Raw genomic sequence first — 25,717 nt, 5'->3', positions numbered from 1 at the left:
CATGCAAGTAATACCTCATTGTTCATTGTGTAACAGTGATTGTAACCAGATTAATACAATCTGGTTACACAATGAACACCTTTTCTTTTAATAATGATTTATTTTTTGCAATATTAATTATGTAAATAAAACTATTAGACACGTGTCTTTGATTTACTGCCACACTTAACATCTTACATATTGTTAAATATCGGCTGTTTTCTTTATATAGTTTCCATTTGTTCCATTAACCATCTGATAATCCTCAAATATTATTAACACATTTGACCCTTGGAGTCAAATGTGTCAATCTGATCCCAGAGATTTTTGCCTCCAGGAAAGGATTTTCAGAAAATTGGTGTCAGGCACTTTGTTTATTTGTTGAAGATGTAGTAAACTAGGCAAGACATGTACAAATACGTATTTGGCAATTGAAAATTGAAAGAATTGGCAAAAATGACAACCTATATCTTGATTTGTTGACTAGTCTGGTCTTTTTACTGATTAAATTGAAAATAATAATGCAGGAAAAACAACAAACTGGTACCATTGAACAACAAATGTTGTTCAATGGTACCAGTCTGAGCACTCTATCTCAATTTGTGGCCAAGTTATAGGGAAAAAGTTTTTTTTTGTGAACTTTGACTCCTACTGTTCTTTTTACTGGTAGGTCGTACAGCTTAGGTCCAACTAAATAAAATACTACACTTGAGATGAGATTTTCATAAATGTAAGCATCAAACAAATATATTCTTAGAGATATGGAAAATGTTGGTTTTTGACATTTGATATGAGCTTGACCTTGATATTTTGGCTCCAAAAAAGGTCGACTGTACATCCTTGACATTGCCCCTATGAGATGACATACGTGTCATTAATGCAACATTAATAGTCTAGGAGGAGTTCCACGACAAACGAGTTGTGGAAGTAAAATAATAATAACTCCTACGATAACAATGTTTGGCAATTTTCCATTGCCAAATACAAATAACCCCTTGATAATGAAACCTGGACCTGTTCTCAAGCGTCACCATCAGGACAAACTTCTAAATTAGAATTAATTTATCTTGAATCATTCAAAAGCATCAACTCTGCATGTTTTCCACAGCTAAAACAGCTTGGGGGTCAAATTGACCCCAAAGTAACGCCAATCCATGCTATATTTGTTCACGCACATTGATAAAATATCATCATCATAAATCATAAATTATGTTTAATCAACTGTACCCATCAAATTAGGAAAAGTCATGGAATATGAAGTAATTATTATTTTTTGAATCATAAACATTGAGTGGGGTCAAATTGACCCCAAAGATAATAGGAGGGTTAAAGTTGCCACATGTTAGCAGATAGTAGCAGTTATAGAGTAAAAATAATGGAAAATATGTTTTTTGGAAATAAAATGACCAGTTAGTTAGATATTTTTTGTGCTTTATTATATATATATTTTTTTTATTATTATTATCATTATTTAATCGTTCAGTTTTTTAGAGATATTTGTATCTGAAATGTGCATTTATATGTACATTTATATTACAAAAAGGTTTAGATTTTAAACTAAAGCTTATTTTGTTTTTTTATAAATGGAACGTTAATAATATAAAAATTTTTGTTGGGTTTTTTTTTTTGTTAAAGAGGAAGGAATATGTTGACGGATACCCAGATATTTATCCAAACAGACTTTTTTATGTGGTTTGAACATCAGTCCAAAACATAATTTTATAATTTACTGCTGACTCTACTCTTTGAATCTTTTGTGTTTCCATTTGGAATATCAAGAAAAATAACGTTTACATGTGAGTGAAAGTGGTGTTGTTGTTGTTCAGAATGTCAAATAAAGTAAGTTTTAATTAATAAATATACACAAAGATGTAAAGAAGACATGTGAGTGTTCACTTAAGTTATCATTTACTGTGCTGTGAGCTGATTGGCTTTTCCTCTTTGGTCTACCAATAATACTAATAATAATACATAATAATACTACATAGTACACACATCTTGATGGTTGCGCTTTATTTTCAGAAAAATACAGAGTTTGGAGAAAGAGCCATAATCTTGAGGAAAAAAGGATCAATGTAGAATCATACAGAGGCGTGAAGTCATTCCCTAATTCTGCAGGAGGTCAATTTGACTTCTGCATTAATTCTTGCGATTTTTTTTCCGAAAAACTGAAATCGGTGACGGCCTCTTCCGCTGACCTGCAGAACAATGAAAAAAAAAAGATTTTTCTGAAACATAAACTTATGTTGTGAACATTATGTTCATTGGCTTATATTTCCGGTGACCTCATTAGCACACGTTGCTACTGTTTTTACTTTACCTTGATCATAAAATAATTATGATTATCTAATAGGAAAATACAATAACATTGTATAGCAGGGCTCGGACTTGAAGTTACTTACGTCTGCAAACGTAGACTACCTCCAGGTAGTTGGAGGTATCGGCACAAGCTTCTCCAAAGACAGATTGAGTAGCACTGATGACACAGCGGCTTTTCTCATTACAGCTGTAAATAAAAGTAAGAAATGCAGCTATAATACATTAAAACAAATTCTGTTAGTTTGCTCATTTTCATGATATTTTCTACCATTTACAATCTACATTTACTTATCTACTAACAAAGCTGTGCCCGTATTCACGAAGCTTCTCGTCCTCTCAGAGAGATCCTGACTTAGCCTAAAAAATCCTAGCATGGAATTTTAGCTTAAAAGTGATTTAGGAAGTTTCTGAGAGCAACTCTGAGCAATGAGTTGACAGAAACTTTTATCTTAGTGAGGAGGTGTGGTTGACCCTGTTGCTGAGTCTGCAAAAATCTGTGATTGGTTGTTCGAGAAAGGAGGAAAAAACAACTCGTAATGAATGGAGAATAAAATCAACTGATCATACCTGGACTTCATTAGTAAATGAATTTACCCCTTTATGTATTTGATATTAATGGTGGAGCAGACACAGCTGTCAGTGATTACTGTGATTGCTGATCCTGCTAATCAATGCATTGTTGCCAAGATACGAGTGTGAAACACTGTTACCTGCTGCAGTTAAAGTGAGGGCGGAGATTACAGCTCTCTGTCCGTTTAAGACACTTTTAGGCTTCTTAAAAGTCCTCCTCCACACTGCTAACGGTGTTTCACCTCTTTTAGGGCCTAAGATGCTTTGTAAAATACGTTGGTCCTAACAACGAAAAATCTTAAAATTTGAGGAATTCTAAGATTTTTCTAAGAGTGACATCACTAAGAGCTACTTTTAGCCTTAGGATGTTTTGTGAATACAGATTAAAAAAAAAGACCAAGTGGAATCTAAAGCAGTTGGTAGAAAATAAACAAATGTATTATTTGATTTAAAAGCGTATTTGTATAGATCATTATAAGAATGGGGTCGCAAATATAGGATTGTCGGATCTGAGGGCCACATTTTTCTAAAATTTGGAAAAACAACCAATTTAAGAAAAAACTAAAATACAGGAAAGAACAACTGCTTTTGTTGTGTGTGCGTGTGTGCACGCGGAGTCGTTTTGTGGGTTATCGTTGCTGTTTGGTCATTTAGTCATTTTGTGTGTATTTTCTTTCCTTCTGTCATCAACTTTATACAGTTGTTTTAGGGGCCCTCACAAAATGTGGCCCCTGGGCCACCAGTTGCCTATCACTGGTATAGATCAAAAAAAAGATTCCAGATGTTGAAATATTTGCTCATTGTGGATTTTTACTTCATAACTTTAGTGCGCTGCTGCCTTTGCTGCGTGTAAAAGTACCTGCATCTTCAAAGTGAACTCACACTAACTTTTAGGACAGGGTTTTTCAACCTTGGGGTCGGGACCCCATGTTGGGTCGCCTGAAATGCAATTTTTCTCCATCTTTTTGCCTTTGCAAAAATATGATATTATTGTTATTGCAAGCCCGTAATCGTCAATCACATCATATCGTGAACTTGGTGTACCATCCCAACCCTAATAAACAATAATATCAGATTGAATAAAATCTTTGAAAATTAGTCAGGTCACATACAGGTGAGAAAAAAGGAAGCATCGCTTTTTCGGGGTAAACGTGATGTATAACTTTTAAAGTGAATGAGCCGTTTCTGGCTATATGTGGACTATGCAAATTTCCCCATGAAGCTGAGTCCTAGCACAGAAGTTAGTTAACATTTACTACAAGTTAGGATGTTTGATTTTAATCAACGTTCGGTCATTCCATCCCATTTGCAAAGTAAAGCTTATTAGATTGTAGCAGTTTGTTGTCTATTTAATGGATAATCATTTATTTTCTTCTTTTTACCTCTCAGCGACTTTCTCAGTTGGGTTAAAGCATTCTTTAACGTCCTCCTCAGACTGCTTGAACGCACATGTAGTTGCGTCACGACGTCCGTAAAAAGCGCTGATGACTTTTATGGCTCTTCTTCTACCTGATGATCCACAAGAACAACAATTATGACTTTTTATCCTAATGTTTGTTCGGCTGAAAAAGATCCAAACTCACCACAATTCAGTTGGACTTCTGAGCCTTCACATGCAACCAGGACATCTAGAAACATAAAAAACACTTCAGACGTTTCCAAAGAGGTTTTGTACATGCGTTTGTTTAATGTTTGTTGATGATGACTGACTGGCTGTGATGCAGAGGAAGTTGGTTTCCACATATTTGAAGGTTTCATTGCAGGGGTCAGAGACGTTCACATCATCAATCGTCATCTCACACTCCTTCCTTCCATCACACCTGTTGGTCAATTATCACAGTATAGTGATAATAGGGGTTCTCAACCTTGGGGTCAGGACCCCATTTGGGCTCGCAAAACACTGGAATAGGGTTGCCAGATGCCTTAAAGCAGGGGTGTCAAACTAATTTTAGTTCAGGGGCCAAATACTAAGTAGTTTGATCTTAAGTGGGCTGCAGATTTTAATGTTGACATAAAAATAATACATCAAGTATGTAAGGCGCCAACAATATTCAGGCAATAAGTGACAGATATCAGTAGCTACAGGATTTTCTCTTTGAAATGTTATTAATTTAGTGACCAGTTTTTATATAATTTGGGGGAATTTTGTGAAATAATTTGATATTTAAAATGACTGCAGACATGTGAAAAAAGCATGGAAAAATTGCGATCCTCCAAGTTTTGTGGAGTTTCATTATGTATTTAGATGATAGATCTACAACTGAATTATTTGGTAATTTAAACAATAATCTACGTTTTACAGTCTTTTTAACTTTCTGCTGCGGGCCAAAGTGGATGGTCTGAAGGGCCAGATTTGGCCCCCGGGCCTTGAGTTTGACACATCTGCCTTAAAGACAATTTAAGACCGTTTTTGCTTATTTGTTTTTTTTTTTTTTTTACCGTTTTTCTGCAACTACACCAAAGTTGCCATATTTGAACCTATTTTCATCACGTTTTAAAACGTTTTCTTGAAATTCTTCTACTGTTGATTTTAAATATTTTTACTGCTGATTTAATGTTCTTATTGATTTTTAAACTGATAAATATTTTCTGTTGCACTTTTTTATTTTGTAAAGCACAATGGATTTCCTTGTGTATGAAATGCTCTATACAAATACATTTGCCTTGCCTTTTCTTGCCATATTTTTGCTCCTTTTAATGCATTTTTGCTACATTACTTCCATTTCTGCCACTTCCCCATCAAATTTCAGTGCCTTTTCTACACATTTTTCCACTTTCAAGACATTTTCAGCACTTGTAAACCCACTTTTCCACCCAATGTCATATATATTGACCCATTATTGTCACTTTTAACCTCTTTTCACCATATTTCATGATTATTTTTTGCCAACTTAACCACATTCATGCCCATTATATGCCAGTTTAAACTAATTGTTCCTACTTTTTGAATTAATTTACAGTAAATATCACAAAAAAACACACTCCTGACACAATTCTGTGAACAATCTGATTGTGTTATAATGTACCTGTTCTTAATCAGATCAGTGGTTTGGTTCTGGGAGCACTGAGTATCAGTGAGCTCCTCCACAGTTCTGCCCTCACTGCAGATCTCAGTGTTTTCACGTCCGTACAGTGAAGACTTCACCAAAATCACTCCATGTTCTGTTACACAGGGAAACAAGTAGAGCTTGTTATTAATTTTGTATCTATATTAGATACAAGTTCAATTACATTAGACTTCAATTATGATTACGGTGACTGACATTTTTTCCAATTACAATTAAAAAATGTATTTACCCCCGAAAAGTCATTTACAATTGCGTTCTCAATTACTAAAGTTCAATTAATTAATACCAATTACTGAGTCTTTAATAAATAAGCCCATAAAACGTGACCTTCCTCTTCCTACAGTATGCTAACAAGTCAGGTTGACCTGTGTCTTAAATCAGCTGTAAAATACATACAAAATATTGTTTATCATCTCATTTGTTTTTCATCTCTTGGTTTCCTTGTTAGGCTTTATAATCAATGAAAATATAGGTTCTGATATTTTTGGTGTGGGTGTCTGAGCCTTTTTTGTGTCTGTAAAACCCTGGATATACATGTTTTTTAAATAGTAAAATGCAGGTAGTGGGAACCATATTTTAATAATAATTATGTGTAAGCCATACAACTTTAACATGGTTGCCTATGTTTGCATTTAAATTATACATGACCGTTTTTATTAAATGTCTATGCCAATTACAATTAAAAAGTCAATTATCTGAACATAATTACATTTTATTTACAATTACAACAGCAACAGATTTTCTACAATTACATTATAATTGTAATTAATTATCAATTATGCGATTACAATTATAATTCACCTCAGCTCTGCCTGTCCAACCCCGATAACAACCTGAAACTGTCCCAGATATCTCACGTTTTTCATCATAATTATCTTTTTCTTTTTTTTTTTTCTCTCCATTTATTGGTATCACATTATTAAAACATTTATTAAAAAAATATTGTATCCTCCTACTCTAATATCATCCATGCACGTGATCCACCACAATGAAATACTTTTCTTTAAATCAAACATTTTTTGAGTTATTTTTTTGTAAACTTACCACAGCTGAGGCGATGAACATTGTTTCCTAAATCACAGGAGACGACTCTCTCTGCGGAAGCAACTTCATTAAAAAACAAAGGTTAGATTTTTTTTTTAGTCCTCTTTGAAAAAAGTTTCAATAAATCACCATATAAACCATTTCTCACATATTTATTTACCTGATATAAGGAGCAAACTAATTACAGCGAGCGCTGAAACAGAAGAAAGATCACATTTGAATAAAGTTTACATTGTAGAGTAGTGAATTTACAGTAGTAGGTACAGTATGTATACTTACACAGCATGATGTTGCAGTCTGAGGTAGGTGAGATGAACATGGCTGTATTTATTCTATCTGAATTATGTAAGAATCTAAACTAACAGAACTCGTTTCCTGACATTCAGAGCATTCTGAAGCAACCACTGAGGGGTGTGAGCTTCATTGTTTCTATGAACGGTGACATTTGTCAAAACGAAAAACTTCAGCAGTGAGTCAGTGACGGATGCCAAAGCCTTTTGTTCAGATTCAGTCTAAAGTTCAGCACATTTTTAAGCTTCTTTCTACTGTGAATGGCCTTTGACCTGCAACGCTGAGATCACCACAGAAACATGTAACAAAGGAATGATTAAAAAAATAAAAATAATCTTTCATAGTACATTTATTTAGAGCCTCTTATAAGAAAATATAAATATATATACTGTATGAATAGTGTAACACCTACATCTCTGTCTCCAATGTTTAATAAACACCCTGCTTAGGTATTTATAAATATGCATATACACATATATGTAATTATTGATACAAATATACACACTGACATAATTAACTTTAGTGTTATATATTGATACCCACATGTGCATTCATACCCACTTAGATAGTGGACCCAGAGAGCACCCTCATCCTATCATATACTGTACATCCATATTCCAATGTACCATTCTATTAGGGTGTAACGATTTGTTTTAGCAACGATTCGATTCACGGACGGTTCATTTAGAACCATTCAATTGGAAACGATTCCGTAACTTTTTAAGCAAATGAATAATGTAGCCAGTGTGACTGTTAAATGAAGGCAGTGGCTATCCGTACGGTTGCCGTATCAATATAACAACATTCTATCCATACACAGTGCCTCTATTTGGACAGTTTAAGTCACATGATACTGTAGGTCAGTCATTGGTCAGTTTAGGTGGCATGACTAAGGCTAAACCTAACCCTGACCCTAAAAATTGTTGTCATATTGGGTTATAACCGAACCCTAAGACGCTACGTACTTGTACTTCGGTAACCGTTACCAATAGCACCGGGGGTCGTCTGTACGGCAGTCGTACAATTAGACACTTTCTTAAATAAATACCTGAATACTGGACAGTACAGGTGAGGTTCAATAGATTCCTGATGTTTCTTGTAATGGAATCATCTAAAAACTAGTCATGGACATAAAACAAACAAGTAAACAACATTTAATGGCAAATGTATTCACATTTTATTTGAAGAAAGTCCAATTAACACTTCAGTTTAAAGTAATAGGATGTTTCTCATTTTAATACTCAATACGTTTTCAATAAAAATATACACTCTGTTCACCAGACACGTCTACTTGTTTTTATACATGAAAATTATACAATATTAATATAAAAAATAAAGTGCAACCAAGGTCTGTTCAGGTTAAATGAGCAGTGGTGGAACCTGATACTTTTAGTTTCAACATGATGGTTATCATGAGGCTTCTGCAAAGCTAATGCTAACGCTACATGTGCTGCTGCTGAAGGTCCAGATGGTGGACGGTGGACACAGTGAACCAACCACTGCTTTAGAATAGTATCTACATCTGTGTTCAAGCCAAAGGTGGATTATTGATCCATTTCAGACAGACAGTCGTCCGAGTCGGTCGTTACGTCTTTTAATATTAAAAGCGCTTTTCAGAATCAGAAAGGATTTTATTCACCAAGTACAATATAACACAGCACAAGGAATTTAACTTGGCAGTTGGTGCGAAGAGGCAGCCATCTGTGGCGCCATCATTTTGATGAAAAGTGGGGAAAACAGGAAAAAAGGCAGGTCCTAAACTATGTTCCCTTAGGGGAGCACCGTGTAGGACTAGGAAAAAATCCTCAGCATACGCTCATCAAAAAACACAATCACGACAAAATTTGAGGATATATCACAAATGGTCGGGGGAGGGGACTTGTGGAAACACATCCATATAAAGTCTGCTGTGGTTAAATTCCATGCGTTATTTCCTTGTGTCGAAACAAAAATATGATTGATTTCCTTTTAAAACGATTTTAGATTGATTAATGTCATCTGGAAGGCCAACTTGCCGAGCACAGATTAATGTAGTTGGATCGTAGGAATATAAATCGATTAATCAATCTAATAGATGAATCGTTAAACCCTTACAATCTATTTATAGTGACACATCCCTTTTGTTCACCTCTGACCTTCATCCCTGTCTCTGTTTCCTTTGGTTTCCTGTTCTTTTGTGTCCACAGCTGGTTTTACAGCTTATTGAAATATGTGTGGATTCAGCATGAGTCGACAATTCTCATCACATTTCTGATGTGTATTGTTTACCTTTTAAATAGTGTAATGTGTATTGTATTGCATTGTGTATTGTGAAATGTGTTGCCTCCTATGGACAGGTGTTGCAAATTAGCAGTTTTGCTATAACACTGAAAACGATGTATCTGGTTTGTCCAATGCAGTTGTTATGTCCATATCAAATAAACGAATAAATAAAAAAAATAAAAATATCATCACAGTTAGTTGACATCTTATATAAATCTACTGGGTCTGGTGATTGTCGGAAAAAGAAAAGGCTCAGACTGTGCTTTGTATTGATAAACTATTGTTGGTTTGTGATTATTTGTTTGAACAAGTAGACACCTTTTGTAAATCTTTGTACTTTTTGTTCTGCTTTGGTCTTCTTAGTACCAGTGTTGGGAACGTTACTTTAAAAAAGTAATTAGTTATAGTTACTCACTACTTCTTCCAAAAAGTAACTGAGTTAGTAACTAAATTACTCTATAATAAAAGTAACTCATTACCAAGTAAAGTAACTGTGCGTTACTGTTAAAAAAAAAGTTGCTCTATGTCAAAGAATTCAGATTTTTTTAGATGCGTGTGTCGTTGTGAGGTGCTTCATTAAATTTGAGTTGCTTACAACGGATGTAGACAAAGTCTTCACTCCTGGATATAAGGAACACTTTACATGTACGTTCTTGTTTTTGACCATAATTAATTTAGAGTAGTGTTTGTATCGTCACCTTAAAAATAATAACTTTTCATCAAATTGCTCCATGCTCACCATCTCTGCTGTTTCATCAAATCTGTTGTGTGTGTGTGTGCGTGCGTGCGTGCGTGCGTGCGTGCGTGCGTGCGTGCGTGTGTGTGTGTGTGTGTGTGTGTGTGTGTGTGTGTGTGCAAAAACACTGGCTCTGATTGGCTACCATGGAACATGACGCCGCCTTAGCCAATCATAATCGCTCACCTTGTTTTTAACCCGCCTCCTCACTACAGCTGCGTATGAAGCCAGGGTTGCTTTCGTATAACAGTTTATTCAATCAATGCACGTAACGCACCGCATTTAACGTTCAGTAACGATAACGGCGTTGTAACGGCATAAAAAGTAATTAGTTAGATTACCCCGTTACTGAAAAACAAACGCTGTTACGTAACGCCGTTATTCCAAACACTGCTTAGTACACACTGTAATCATTTCAGTACTCTTTGTATTCATTTGTATTGTTTTGTACTCCTTTGTATTCCATTGTACTCTTTGTGCTTCTTTGTACACTGTAATCCTTTATACTCTTTGTCGTCTTTGTACTGTTTTGTACTCCATTGTACTCTGTACTGCTTTATATTCTTTGTACTGCTTTGGATTTCATTTGTGTACACTATAATCCTTTGTAGTCTTCATACCCTGTACTGTTTTGTACTGCTTTGTACACCCCTATTTTTACATGTATTGTGTCATTGTCTACATTTCTAAAAGCTGAGTTTCTGAGAAATCTATGTTTATGTATCATTTTTTTTAATGCGAAAAAATACCTAACTAGTTTTTTTTACTATGGTCTACTGTCTACTATCCTATAGACTCCTATACAAATAGAAAATTGCACCGCAATCGCCCAGCCAATAGGCTTCGACTTCCTGTAGCGGAGATTGTCAATCAAAGTGAATGCGCATGCGTAAACCGTGCACATAAATAAGGCCGCACGTCACAACAGCAAACAGGTATCACTCTGAGCAGCATAGCATCATAGAGGAGCATTCAGAAACTCCAAAGCTTCGACTGAAAAACAAAAGAAAAGTCCGGGTACAAAGTTTGCGGATAAACGTCTTCGTGACCACAACAGAATTTATCTCGTAGCTGCTTTTCAAAGGGGGAGGGACTTGCGGCTTTTAAAAGGATTCCGAACGTATCCTGATTTGGTGACATTTCTCATGGACAGGAAATAAACACGTTTTAATCAAACTACCATAAGTGTTTTATTAGTGAAAAACAATACTACAAGTGTGTTGGTGTGTTCAGCATTGTTGCTATGTTCGCAGAAAAGTAGAGGCGTGGCTTCTGGTAGATTGGCAGAGGCAGGGGGAGGAAGTGGAGCTGAGGGACATCGAGACGTTTGCTTTTGAATTTTCTCTTTCTTTTCATCCTCTGGATAATCGCGTTAAATCACTCGCTTCAAAAAAAGAAAAATGCTTGCAAAGTTTAAAAAAAAAAGAAAAAAAAGAGAGAGAGAGAGAGATTAATATATATTAGACACATTTGGTCGCCATGGCTGCAAGATGGATTCTCCTGGTGTTCACAAACACCAGAATCCATCTTGTACTGTTTTCGCCTTTGCCTTTCCAAACCGAACCGATTCGAACCAATCATGAGGCAGTGTTGTGGTATGGGGGCGGGATACCCGGGGTGTGACGAAGGCAGAAGCGCCGAAGCAAAACTGGCGCATGCGCAGTTGTGAATCAAAATAAAAAGATGTTGACGCAGGAGGATGGTTAACGTGCCCTTAACTCACATACTTGTGTTGCAAAAACAGTCACTCAACGCATAGCATTACTATCACCCACGGAGCCTCGTTGTTATTGTAGCAGCATCTCTACGGCACATGCCCATGACGACATCATCATTTTACTGTGTGATTGGCTAAAACAAATCATGGTGGACAGGCGCTTCGCCCAATCAGCTTCAAGCATTTTGTTCATGTCTCTCCCTGGTTCCGAAAGGATTTGCCAGACACAGATCGATGTGGAGAGTTAGAGGGAGGGGCTACACATCAATCTGGCTCTTGCCAGGTTACACATTTGGAGCCTTTAAATGAAAAGACATTCATAGCACAACTCAGATGATGGACATAACTGCAGAGTGCGAGAGAGTACTGTAGTACTGTATAGCCAGATATACGTTACTTTTGTAACTATCATGATACGACGCTATTGCCATGTGCCAGCATGCATTTGTGAAGGTAGAGACAATTTTTTATGGCGATACAGAGACAGTAAAGGTACACACATTCATACCTGCTCGCACACAATTATGTACACACAAATTGCACATGTGGAGAACGACACCCTCCCACTGTCACATGATCCTTTGAGAAACAGGTCCACATGCTCTACAAAGACCAACCCACAGAGTGTGAAATAAAGAACTTGAAGTCAAAACAGTTCCTCCAACTGAAGCAGGAAGTGACCATAGTGAGATGATCTTGTCTAGTTTTTAGTCAGATATGAAAGAACAACATTGGTGAAGGTCAAACAGATCTAGACCGTCAGTAGTAAATGTGTGATGCTGTGAAGGCTGTCGTTATCATTCCTACGCAGTCGTCTGATGGAACAAATGACACTGTGACATTACTGATACAGTCGCATGTGAAACTAAAGAATGTTGCTTTTGTGCATGTGTGGGCATTAATCATAATATAAATCATAAAATTAATACACTGGTCCTAGAATTGTAAAGTAGATTTCATTTTTTCAATGAACTTGTCCATTTTTATTGTTTCTCCCAAAGATAAAAGTCCACGAGTGCATAAATGTTCATAGAATCAGCAAAAATCATCACTCACAAATGAACACTTTCAGTATTTTGTCCACTATAGACCCATCACTTCAAACTTCGGACACTTCTGTCCATCACGTCCACCTTCCCTCTACACTCTTCTATAACTCTTCTTTAACTTGAGCACTATGCTATACTTCTCTGTAGTTCAAGGAACTCAAAAAGATTACGTTCATTACAGTTTTTCTCAGTCATTTTAATACATTTCCTCGAATCATCCTCCACAACAGTAGTAAGTGCATTTCTCTAAACAATTCCTACAAATAGCAAAACACCATGGATCACCTGCAAAAGCCAGTGTCTTGATCAGAATCCTTCAATGATCTCTCAAAATTAAACATCTGTGTCAGTGAACATGTCAGTGCCATCAGAACGACAAGTCATTGTGTACAAATAAGACCGTTAAAATGCTTAGTCATGTTGTCAGCATGGCATGTACTCTGGAGCAGTGGTTCTCAAACTTTTCTCTTATTTTTAATCTAAAATCTCTTTGTCCTGCTACAATAATTTGCTCTGAACACTACAGTATGTAAAAACAACTATAGATCTATATCTTACTTTGTATTTACTCCTGAATAGCTTCATTTCTATAGTTTTTATAATATCTGGTCATCTCCCTCCTGATGTGGGACCAAGACTGACCTTTGTATTTTCAGTTTATGTTATCAATATCATTTCTATTATCATTTTGTGCGTTGTTGGTGTCATGTTGTGTATTTTGTTTTTGTTTCTGTTCTTTTTTTTTGTTGAGTATATTTTTCTCGTATTTTGCGTGTTTTTGTTGTCGTTTTTGTGAGTTGTTGTGTGTGTTTTGAGAAACACTGCTCTAGAGCGATGTTCTGATGTAAACTGTAGCTAAAGTTTCAATGTAAATTGTAAGTTAGACTATAGTTTATGTAGGACATTGATTGTAAGAGACTGAACTAGATTCCCACTCACACCTTGATGAGATGACGAAAGGAAAACTCTGCACAGCACAAGTAAAAATAACTAAATATACATGTTAAATCCATCTAGTTTACTAGTAACTAGGGATGTAACGATTAATCGTAAGGCAGTTAAAAATCGATTCATAGGTCTCACGGTTGATATCGATTTTCTGACAATTGAATCGCAGTACTTTTTTTAACCAGCAGAGGGTGCAAATCCGGAAGTGATGGCGGCGGGCGGAGTCTGCTAATACTTTCTTTCTGGCTGCCTTCTACTCTTAAATATGTTAATAAATGATTCATTACCCCTTTAGCACCGAAAGAATATCTGTAATATTACTTGAATCTCTGTAAAAGTCACGTTTTTCTATTAGCTCTGTCTGCTAGCATAGCTTCTCTTCTTCACTGCAAGATATCTGCATGCCAACCAACCACTGTGTTACCAGCGCCCTCTGCTGGTCCAAACAAATATGACGTAAATCAGTGCAATGACGGTTTTTTTTTTTTTTTTTAAAGTCCAATTGTTAAGGCACAAAATACATTTTCAGTTGCACTTTTAAAAGAAAAAGAACTATTATGTAGTTTTGCATTGTTTATTATAGAACCAGAATTTAAATTAATAGGCTTCATTTTCATTTGTATTATTCCTTTATTTATTTAATTCAAGATTTATTTTTAGTTAAATTGCATTGTTTTGAATAGTTTTTCAAGGAATTCTTTTGACAATGAAAAATAAAAGGAAAATAATACAGTATTTTCTAGTTTTTTTCCCAAAAAAAAAATTTTGTCTACAGTCCCATTTTGTAAATGAAAAAATCGTGAGAGAATCGTATCGGGAGTTGAGTGAATCGTTACATCCCTACTAGTAACGGCAAAAACTGCTTGAACTAGTTAACTAGTAGTGAGCATGCCCATTAGTGACCATTTCAGTCTTCACTAGCAAGCTAGTAACATACCATTGTATGCTCTGGGACCAGTTGTTCAAATCTAATCAGATTTTGAAAATGGGTTGTTCAATAGGAATGAGATGAGATATTCTTTATTTGTCCCACAAGGGGAAAGTTGTATTTCGGTTACATGCCCGTCCAAGAAACATGAAAATACAATCACATATAGTATAACATGGGAGGACAGGAGCGGAGATGACTGTGGGTCGCCACTAAGTTAGCGCCCAGTATCTTAGATGAGAAGTGGAAAAACTCGAGGTAAGAAAAGGCAGGTCCCACTCTGTGCTCCTTTATGAAAAAATCAGATCACTAAATCCAATCCTAGTTTTAATCTGGATCAAACCTTTAAGTGTGTGTCCTTCGAAACTTTTCAGGAGAATTTGGAAAACTTTGATCCAAAAAAATAAAGCAGAATTGTTCTGATACCCACAGTAGGTCGGATTTTGAGGTTGATTTCTGGAAGAAAACATAGTAAAACGTTCCATACATTTCAAGTTGCTGTGTGTTCTCATTGGCTATACAGTGGTTCTCAAATGGGGGTACGTGTATGAAAATACAAGAGATTAAATACTGTTTCATTCCACTTATTTACAAAATGTGATTCTTTAAATTGTGTGTTATCACTCTCTATAGTTGTTTTTTCTGAGCAAATGTTATAGTCGGACAAAGGGGGTACTTGGATTCAGAAATAAGAGAAAAAGGTACTTGAGTCAAAAAAGTTTGAGAACCACTAGACTAAGACATGTCTTTGTGTTGAATGGGTGCCATGGTTTATGTTAAATTGTGTTCCACTGTTTTATGTGCTAAGTGGTCAATCATGAAAGTTCTACTAACAACAAGTATGAGATTTGAATTAGAGGGACCGTAGATGGACAGTCTGGAATAGATCAATATCTACAGTATTGGCCAAAACCCAGATTAAATCAAAACCGCGTATTTTATTAATTACATGATGACTGGTGTGAGCAAAAGTAAACACATCATGCTTTGTACAATACTGACCCATAGATTTATTTTGAAAGGCATAGTTTAAAATAAAGCATCTTTGTCTTTCTTCTACGGCCTCAGTCTGTTATTTGGAGATATTTCCTCAACGTCGAGACATGAAGATAACATTTATCAGTTTACAGGAAGTAAACCAACACCTCTCATGGAACAGATTTTTACAGAGACATTTAAGCTGTGGATTCCCATCTTCTTCTTTTTTTTTTACCTCCAACGCAGGACGTGAGCGATTAACTCAATGATGACAAACAACCAACCGGTTACTTACCGGTACCTCAAAGGTGGATTAACCCTTGTGTTCTAGTTCTACCTTTGCTCAGCTTGTTTTTATTCATTTCTTTTTATTTTGTGGAGGTCTAGATGACAAATAACTGCAGAAGCCTCCACCTCAGCCTGAACATGTTCTGTCTAAAAAAGACCAACAGAAAGACTAGAAGAAACCGTGGAAAAGACAGAGTGAGGGTATAATCTTGTAAATGAGTGTTTTGGTCATGCTCCCATTTAAATTAGTTTTGAATATGATTGGGAAAGTAATTTGTTCTGTGTTTGCTTTAAATCAAAGGTTTGTGTTACTGAGAGAAGAATCTATGTTACCTTTGAGTTTTGGATATTATATCAGATTTGTTAAAATGACTTTGGTAGCTGCAATTAAGTGTATTGGCCTAAAATGGAAAAGCAAAAACGTTAAATAAAAGTCTGGAAGCTTTTGATGAATTTTTTATTTGATTAATTTTCGATTACTTGTGTATTTTGGTTGTTGCTGTTTTTTGTTTTGTTTTGTTTTTGTTTTTAATGCATATGCAAATGTCTTTGTATGTGTATTATCTATGTATCTATTTATTTGCAAGTGTTTTTGGTTGATTGATTCATTGATTGTGCCCTTCCTGTTGATATGTCCCCAAACTTGGCGATCAAACTTTACAACCCCTAGGGTCGTAGATTGTAAAGTTGCACATGCTAAAATAAACATTTAGCAAGAAACCACATTAAAAAAAAATTTTACGTTACTTTTCACCAGATTTACAGCAATATTTGAGTAATTTGTGATATTGTTTCTCATAAAAATATGTCAATGTTAAATCTAAATGCTAAATATTACATCTAAATGTTAAATCTCAATGTCATTGGTGAAACAAAATATTTAGCTAATATACAAATTCACCGGAATGAGCTTTTATGTTGGTACTTCCGAAGAATTTGCATATTAGCTAAATATTTTATTTCACCCATGACATTTAGATTTAATATTTAGATTTAAATGTAAAATTTATATTTAACATTTATATTTTTATATTTAACATTTATATTTAAATGTAATATTTATATTTAACATTTATATTTAAATGTAATAATTTATATTTAACATTTATATTTATATTTACCATTTAACATTTAGATTTAACATTTAACATTAACATTTAAAATTCATATTTAGATTCAATATTTAACATTTAGATTAAACATTGACATTATATTTTAATGAGAAAAAAAACATCCCAAATTGTACAAATATCGCTGTAAGTTTGTTCAAAAGTAACATAAAAAACAAAATCACAGGTTTTTTTAAACATGGTTTGTTGCTTAAAGTGCTGTTTATTTTAGCATGTGCAACTTTACCATCGGCATTTTATATACAGTATATCTGTATTATATTTGTACATTTGTATTATTATTATTTTTTCTATTATAATATGTGCACTTGTATTTAATCCTTATTTAATTAACAGTCTTTTACCTTAATCTTTTTCTTTTCTTTTCTTTGTTTAGTGTTTTTTCTTTTCATTTGTAAAATGATCCAGCCTCTGTAAGAAAGTAATTTTATGGAATAAATAAAGTACTTCTGATTCTGATAAGGGGTGGGAGGGGGGCGGATCATGGCATTTTCAGAAGATGATGTATTTTTTTTCTGTAAATACCTCTATAATTAATAAAAATATGACTGGGGGGAAAAAAGAGTCATTTGTAATGTAGCACTGAGATGATGGAAGTTTCACCAGGAAACTGATGTAATAACTTGTAAATGCAAAAATAACGAAAGATCAATTCCACCTGTTCTTTACCATGATGCCAGTTTAACAAAGCTCTCTTTCTTTAACATGATCAAATCAAAGGTATTTCCTTTTGTTTTGTTTTACATGGTCCACGTTCAATGAGTCATTCTTCTCGTCTCGTTCTATTACACTTGTGATGTTCTGTGATGGCACTGTTTGTATTTTTTTCCCAGACAAATGGGAGCCAGTTTTTTTTTTCCCCCAAGTCAAGATAATAGTGACTAATCAGAGAATAAATACAACACAGTTTGGCTCAGCCGTCAACACTTCTCACTGACCGTTCTACTGCTGACGACTCAACATCTACAGCAACAACATGCTTCGTGAGTAAATAACAGCCACACAAATAACTTGCATTATATCATATTACATTTTTTTGCCTTGTTACTGAATGTATATGTTCTGATTTCCAGTGTTTCTCACAGTTTTTTTGTGCGTGAAATCTGGTAATTGTACTTTTTTTTTTTTTTTTAATTATTAAAATGATGTTAATCTTAAGTTTATGTGTTCAGACCTTACTGTAGTTTTTGTTTTATGTCCATCCAGCCTCCATGGAGCGAGCCATCACCTGTGATTACAGCCTCAATGTCCACCATCTCAGCTGTGGTATGAATGTTGGTTTTTCTTTCTTTGTTCAAAGCGCGAAGGGAGAGGTTATGGAAGAGGATTAGGGCTAATTTTGATGGGATAAATAATTTTGGGCAAATGAAGAATGAAGTCGAAATATCAAGAATAATTTCAAAGTTTCGAAAATAAACTCAAAATAACAATATTGTGATAAAAGTCACAGGTTTGCTGTTTGTTGTCATATAGTGAATTGGCCCTAGCCAGCTTCCGTAGATTTGACTTTAATGGCAAACCTTCGACTTTTATTACAATATTGTATTTTTGAGTTCGTTTTCGGAATTTCAACTTTCATCTCGATATTTCAACTTTATTTTTAATTTGTTCAAACTTATTTTCTTCATTAAAATTGGCCTGAATCATTAACATGTAAAGTGCTGTTTACAAGATTTAAAGAAGGCTTCATTCCTATAGTTGGTCGACTTAGAGTTGGTTTTTACACATCAGATCAGGATCAGATCAGGAAGCAAATGTTAAACTAAAGAAGTAAAAAAATCTTAAGCAGGAAAAATGTCTTATCCACAAAAAAGTGTAGTTTTTACAGTTAACAGGAATTTAATCTGAAATAATTTAGTAACTCCACATAAGGCCAGACAGACTGTGACACCCAATGTATTACAATATCTAGTTTATTGTCAGAAACTATGGGTGCAGAATATAAAAGCTCAGTCATTGTTTCATAGAAGACATATTTTGAACATTTTGCTCACTTTCCTCACATTTAGTTCATTTTCTTTCATTTGAGACAAATTCATATAAAACAACATGTTCTATATCAGGGGTTCTCATCTGGTCTCACCCTGTGACCCACATTTTCACCCACGATCCACTTTTTTTAGAATTCAACCACTTATATTTAATTTTTCAAAAAAAGCTGTTGAAAACATACACACACTTATATATATATATATATATATATATTGTTTTTTGAAACATAAATCTATATATTTTTCCTTGCAACGTGCATTTTAAGGCATGCTTGTCAAAAGAAAAGGTTCTTTTAAAATAAAAGACAAGTCCAACATGAGAGACATTAAGTATTTGTTAAATTCTGACCAGCTGTCCACGACCCACTTTTGGGTCCCGACCCACCAGTTGAGAATCACTGTTCTATATTATTGTTAAAAATGTGTACACATGAAAAATAAATTTAGATTATGTATATGTTATGTAAATGTTAAATCTAATTGTAAAAGTTAAATATAAATGTTCAATCTAAATCTAAAAGTTAAGCGTAAATCTAAATGTTAAATGTGAATTTGAATGTTAAATCTAATTGTAAAAGTTAAATATAAATGTTTAATTTAAATCTAAAAGTTAAGTGTAAATATAAATGTTCAACCTAATTTATTTTTCATGCAAACAAAATAATTTCTGTTTCAAATGAAAGAAAAATGAGCTAAATGTTTAAAATATTTCAGCTATGAGAAAGTGACCGAGTTTTATTCGGCACCACATAAAAAACCTGTTCTTTACTATTTGAAATAATATGTGTTGGTTTTTAAAGATTGTTTCATCCTCAGATGAACTTTTAAAGCCTGCGAGCAACATGAGAACATGACGTATTAGAAGTGAAAAAGAAATCCTCACCAACTTCCTTTTGTTGTTCTCAGATCAAGGAGTGATTAGTGTCCAGTCAGCACTATATGGACGTGCAGACAGTACTATCTGCAGTGAAGGAAGGCCTGAAGAACAGCTCTCTGACTGCCACTGTTCTCTGGATGGAACCACTCAGTACGTCAAAGGGAGGTACGTACACGTGCACCTGATATGGGGAAAAAGAGCAAATTCAACATTAATGTGCCCTGGTTTGTATGTCCACATCTAAATGATATATAAATTATAAAGTATGTGAGTATTATCAGTCCCTGAAGGAACTTCACTTACATTTCCCTGATTTGGGGAAATTTTGTAAATTAATTTCAGGAAAATTTGCCAGATTTTGGAAACATTGAGCGTTTGTTCAACAAATTCAGATTAAAAATGTCTGCTGTCATGTAATATACAAACTGGAAAACTGAATTCTGGGAATATTAATCTTTTTTTTTTTTGTATTTGAAGGGGCTGAGATATCTACAACTGAATAATTTGGTCATTTACAAAATGTTTAATGTGTTTTTTCTATTATTTTTACTTTCTCCAGCGTGTGTTTGATGTGTCAAACTCATGGCCCGGGGGCCATATCCGGCCCTTTGGGGCATCCAATTCGGCCTGGCAGGAGAAAGTAAACATTACAGAGAAAACATGAATCATTGTGTAAATGAAACTCAACACTCCTGGTGCTTGTATCTCATGATTGTCATTTGTAATGTTAAACTGTTGGAAAAAAAACAAAACAATCAAAATTTTGACAAAATCCTTCAATTTTCCTCAAATTGTTATATAATATTTTCCTTAATTTAATAAAAATTGGTCATAAAATCTAGGAAATTTAAAGTGAAGACCCTGTTGGGACTGATATTTATCAATTATTGCTTGGATATTGTTGGTTTCTTACATATTTAGTATTTTATGTATACGTAGAGGTGAAAACTAGGACACAATATTGTTGAAATTACTCATTTTCTCACATAAAACTGCTGCATATTTGGCCCCTGAACTAAAATGAGTTTGACACTTCTGCTCTGGGCCAAACTCAAGGCGTAGAGCAGGGCCAGCCACCGGGCCCTGGGCCCCGGGCCGACACGTGTGCTTTACTTAAATTTAATTTAAAAGATTAAGACAAAAACGTTTTTCTTCTGCAATCAAACCCTTCTCTCACTGATATCATACTGTATGTTCTACAGATGCGATGGAAAGAAAGTGTGTGAGTTAAACACCAATGAAGTTCGAAAGTACAACCCATGCAGAGGAACCTTCAAATACCTGGATACCAACTTCACCTGCCTCCCTGCACGTCAGTCACACACACACACGCACACGCACACGCACACGCACACGCACACACGCACACACACAGTCAGATGTTCCTAACACCACTTGTGTTGTTTGCAGTGACCAAAGTTGCGTGTCAAGAATCCTTGGCTGTTCTATTTTGTGGTAAGTACAAATTTCCCAGCAGACTTTGCTCTTCTTTGTTCTTATTAAAGTTCCTATTTCCTGTTTTTTCAGATGTGGGTCAGATCATACACGTCTACGGTGCCGACTATGGACGTCGTGATCATACCACGTGTACTTATGACCTTCCTGCAAATAATTATCAAAATGTGTTCTGCTCATTTCCCACGACTAAAGTAGCTGAGAGGTGAGTTTTATCTATTTATTGTTAATCAATGATAAGGAAATACACAACCAGTAAGATGAATAATCAACATTAAAGGCTGAAAAAAACAAAAAAAACACACATAAAGCTCCAAAAACCATGCAAAATAAACAAAATAATTCATAAAAACACACAAGACAACTACAAACACACACTCATATGACACAAAACAGCCCAAAAATGTAAAAAATTAAATAAAAAAACAAGAGAGCATATATACAAAATGACAACAAAAATGACAGCACATATACACAAAATAATTAGTATGAACACAGGACAACTACAAATATACAATCATATGACACAAAAACGTACAAAAATGACAGGGCATTTACAAAATGACAACAAAAACACAAAAATGACAACATAAATACGCAAAATACGGAATAAAAACACACAAGACAACTACAAATATACAATTCTGCAAAAAAAAAAGAAACACAAAAATACATATATAAAAAAATTACAACCAAAACACAAAAATCTCTACACAAATACACAAAATAATTATTAAAAACACACAGGATAACTACAAATATACACTTATATCACACAAAGTTGCAAAAAAATGTACAAAAATGACAGGGCATATACAAAATGACAACAAAACAACAAAAATGATAACAAAAAGGCAAAAACCATTTATTCTTCTCCGTATATTTAGTCATCAAATGGTGATTATTCTAAATGCTAACATAAATTCTGATAATGTGGCCCTCAGTTCAAACATCTTATTTTTATTTTGTGACCTTCACTGTGATAAATGTGGCTCGTTCCTCCACTCCCACTGATAATCACTGTCACCATGTGTCCACAGCTGTAATGGGGAAAACAGCTGTATAATCCAGGCCAGCAACAGCATGTTTGGAAATCCCTGTCATGGTACATACAAGTACCTGGAAGTGGCTTATGTGTGTGAATGTAGGTGATCCACTAAATACTTATTGTTCCTTTTTGACAGAAACTGATTTATTTCTTCATTCAAATTAAACTTTCTTTATTTTTTTAAATTGCAGATCCATTAAAGGCTCCAGAGGCTACACCACCACGTGTAAAACAGTAAATCAATGTTGTCACTATGTGAAAAAGTATAAAATAAAAACAAAAATGAATAAATAAAATTACACTTGGTACACTTTCAGCTTGTAATGGCTAAAGGTACATTTCTGATTTTAGAATTTTATACTAGTTTTAAGTCACACAAATTTGAGTTGATTGATTAGATTTATAGATTTATAGAGTCTTAAAGTCTTGTTTTTGTCCAGTGGGAAAGGGAGGGATTCTTTTCTCTGGAGAATGAAACCTTTTCAAGTTTTCACGAGTTACTTGATTCTAATCAAATACAATAAAAATAAGCATAAATGAAGATAATATCTGCTTTTTGATTCAGCTTTGACTTTTTGCTACCGGAAATTACAAGGTTTGTACAATTTTACATTTAAAAAATAAAAACAAAACTTTTTGTCTCTAAAAACTTGAAAAAAAAAATTACAAAAACACCAACAACCTGAATACTCAAATGTTTTTTTTTTTTTTTTGGTAAGACTACAAAAGATACACATTATTTAGAATATGTTGTTGTTTTTGTTTTTTTGTAAAGCCACTGCATCTGTATTCCTTTTCCACCAGTGACCCAAATAAGTTAGTGTACTTTTGTTTCTGGCCTCCAATACACACACAAGCTCTACTTTGTTCACAGTAAATTTCCTTAAACCTGGTTTTCTTTGCAATGATTCAGAATAAATTACTGATATATCCTACTGAAGTTACATGACTGAAAATAGGTCATACATAAAATACTCAAGTACCAGTAAAAAGTAGCTCAATAAATAATAGTCTAAATAAAAGTTACTAGTTACTTGAACCGCCCATGTTTATTTTTGGTGATAAATCTCATGTATAAACTTAAAAAGGAAGACACCAAAATCTTTATTTATTTTCCACAAAGGCATCTGTATAAAATAAAAGGTTTGTCAAAATGTACAATTCTTTTTAAATATAAAATAACACAAATGAATTCAATTATCAGGCTCTAAGTATAGTTTATGACCAATAAAACTGAGAAAATAACCTCCATTCAATGCTGTTTTAGTGCCGCACAGTACGTTTAATCTGATTGGTCGGCTGTGACGTGATACATTTGATCATTTTAAAACAAAAATAATAATATTTTACTCAGTAACTGTTAGGTGTAGAAATGTAACAAATTACTTTAACATACTTAAGTACAAGTAAAATTACTGATTTAGAAATATACTCTACAAAGTACAAGGAAGTACCCCAAAAAGCAATTAAATGATAAATAAATCTATTACTTTGACCCCCTGAAATTACCATTGATCACTAGGCATGATAGAGCTGGTGTAAGTGTCAGTTTAGGGGGTCATTTTGTCCCCACCACTGTGTGATAAACACACATTCACACATGTTTTGTTTACAATGTATTTGGTTACACTAAGTGACCCCCCCCTCTTTATTTAGGTGAAATGGTTGAGTCCACCTGCTCCATCAGATCAGACATCATGTATAGAACTAACTAAACACTGACAGAGAATGGAGGTATAAACGACCACACAATGGCTCTAAACTCAGAGTTTATAGACAGAAAAGAGACAAAATTCAAAGAGGAGAAAGAAGAAACATGTCTTCTTCCACAACCAAGGTGGGTCTGTTAATGGTTCATCTGATGGAAAGTTCTGGAACATGAATCTGTTTTTTATTCCTAACTGTGTACATATACTTTCTAAGATTGTCTCACTTTTCACCCCATAGTAGCTCATATTAATGAAGAAAAATCTAGATCTTCACTGTTGTTTTATTTTCTAATAAATGCAGCTTTTAGTAAGTTCTGCTTTGATTCAGTCAGTCAAATTAGCAGCAGCTGTCATTAAGTATAAGAAAGAAGTTTACGTAAGACAGCAATAATATATACTATTTATATAATGGTTTAAAATATATGAATACTTAGTAAACATAATAAAAGGTGTATATTGTGATAGAGAATATTATTAATTCAAATATTGTCATCACACTATATTTTGTGTTTTTAATTTAATTTAAATTTCTGTAGTAAACATTAAATTGTATATTATTATGTACATGCATGTGTATATTTTTCATGTAAATGTATATATAAAACTTTGTGTAGAATATGTATTTTAAAACTAGTAAAATTAGTTTCCTAATTATTATTTTTTATATTATCTCGAGAGCCAATCTTGTTTAGTTTTTCGTGATATTGTAAATTTTTCTTTTTTTTTCCAACAAAATAAAATTCAAATTTAAGTACCCCCTGAGGAATGAGCTCAGCAGCTGTGTTAAATTAATCAATTATTAGGGAGAAAAAAAACATTAAAGAATAAAAATCTGTATTTATTTTCGAAGGATTTGAACCTTTAAAGCTTGAAAACACAAAATATAGCCAGAAAATACTCATTTTTTTTGGAACAGTTGCTCAATGTGCCACTCTTTGCTTTTTCTCCAATAGGGGACAGCACGTGTGAGTGAGTTCTGTTGTGGGGCTTGTTTAGATGAAGGTCTGGGTTAGAACACATTCAGAAACTGTGTTTTTTTTTTTTGCTGTTCTGAGAAGTAGTGAAAGCGCCGACTCCTAAAATGAGTATTTTAATACAAAATAAATCTATATATATATATATAGGCAATACTGTAATATTCTATATCGCCAAAATAGAAAACTCAATATATCTTGAAACTCGATATATTGCCAATACCTAATTGAAAAAGTATTTATTGTGCAGCTCTAAATCAACCTTACACAAATTAGGAAGTGTCCTTGTTTTCACTGTAACCAATTTACCAAAAGTAGTGGAAAAGAAATGAAAGCACATGCATGACATGAAACAA

At 34.1% G+C, this 25,717-nt stretch overlaps 3 protein-coding genes across 3 annotated transcripts in view; 2 read left to right on the top strand and 1 right to left on the bottom strand.

The window, feature by feature from the left end:
• The window catches only part of LOC114467296 (L-rhamnose-binding lectin SML-like), a 30,749-nt gene extending 12,443 nt beyond the window's left edge, over positions 1–18,306 (top strand). Inside the window, exon 10 of the mRNA XM_028453475.1 lies at positions 18,141–18,306. The gene's annotated coding sequence lies outside the window, so the exon portion shown is untranslated. The remainder of the gene's footprint in view (positions 1–18,140) is intronic.
• LOC114467295 (L-rhamnose-binding lectin SML-like) lies at positions 1,976–7,321 on the bottom strand. The gene is made up of 9 exons (XM_028453473.1): positions 7,260–7,321; positions 7,141–7,173; positions 6,981–7,043; positions 5,895–6,030; positions 4,579–4,688; positions 4,452–4,496; positions 4,251–4,377; positions 2,382–2,485; positions 1,976–2,177 (listed from the first exon to the last, which is right to left on the bottom strand). The coding sequence occupies exons 1-9, from the start codon at positions 7,297–7,299 to the stop codon at positions 2,119–2,121; spliced, it is 717 nt and encodes a 238-aa protein (XP_028309274.1). The 5' UTR covers positions 7,300–7,321; the 3' UTR covers positions 1,976–2,118.
• Positions 18,176–22,950, top strand: LOC114467297 (L-rhamnose-binding lectin SML-like). The gene is made up of 9 exons (XM_028453476.1): positions 18,176–18,290; positions 18,381–18,413; positions 18,514–18,573; positions 20,205–20,340; positions 21,378–21,487; positions 21,586–21,630; positions 21,703–21,835; positions 22,671–22,774; positions 22,870–22,950. The coding sequence occupies exons 1-9, from the start codon at positions 18,284–18,286 to the stop codon at positions 22,914–22,916; spliced, it is 675 nt and encodes a 224-aa protein (XP_028309277.1). The 5' UTR covers positions 18,176–18,283; the 3' UTR covers positions 22,917–22,950.
• Positions 22,951–25,717: the final 2,767 nt, after the last annotated feature.

This window comes from Gouania willdenowi, chromosome 7 (genome assembly GCF_900634775.1).
Source record: "Gouania willdenowi chromosome 7, fGouWil2.1, whole genome shotgun sequence".
NCBI classification, from domain to species: domain Eukaryota; kingdom Metazoa; phylum Chordata; class Actinopteri; order Blenniiformes; family Gobiesocidae; genus Gouania; species Gouania willdenowi.
This window is presented reverse-complemented; position numbering and strand designations above follow the sequence as displayed.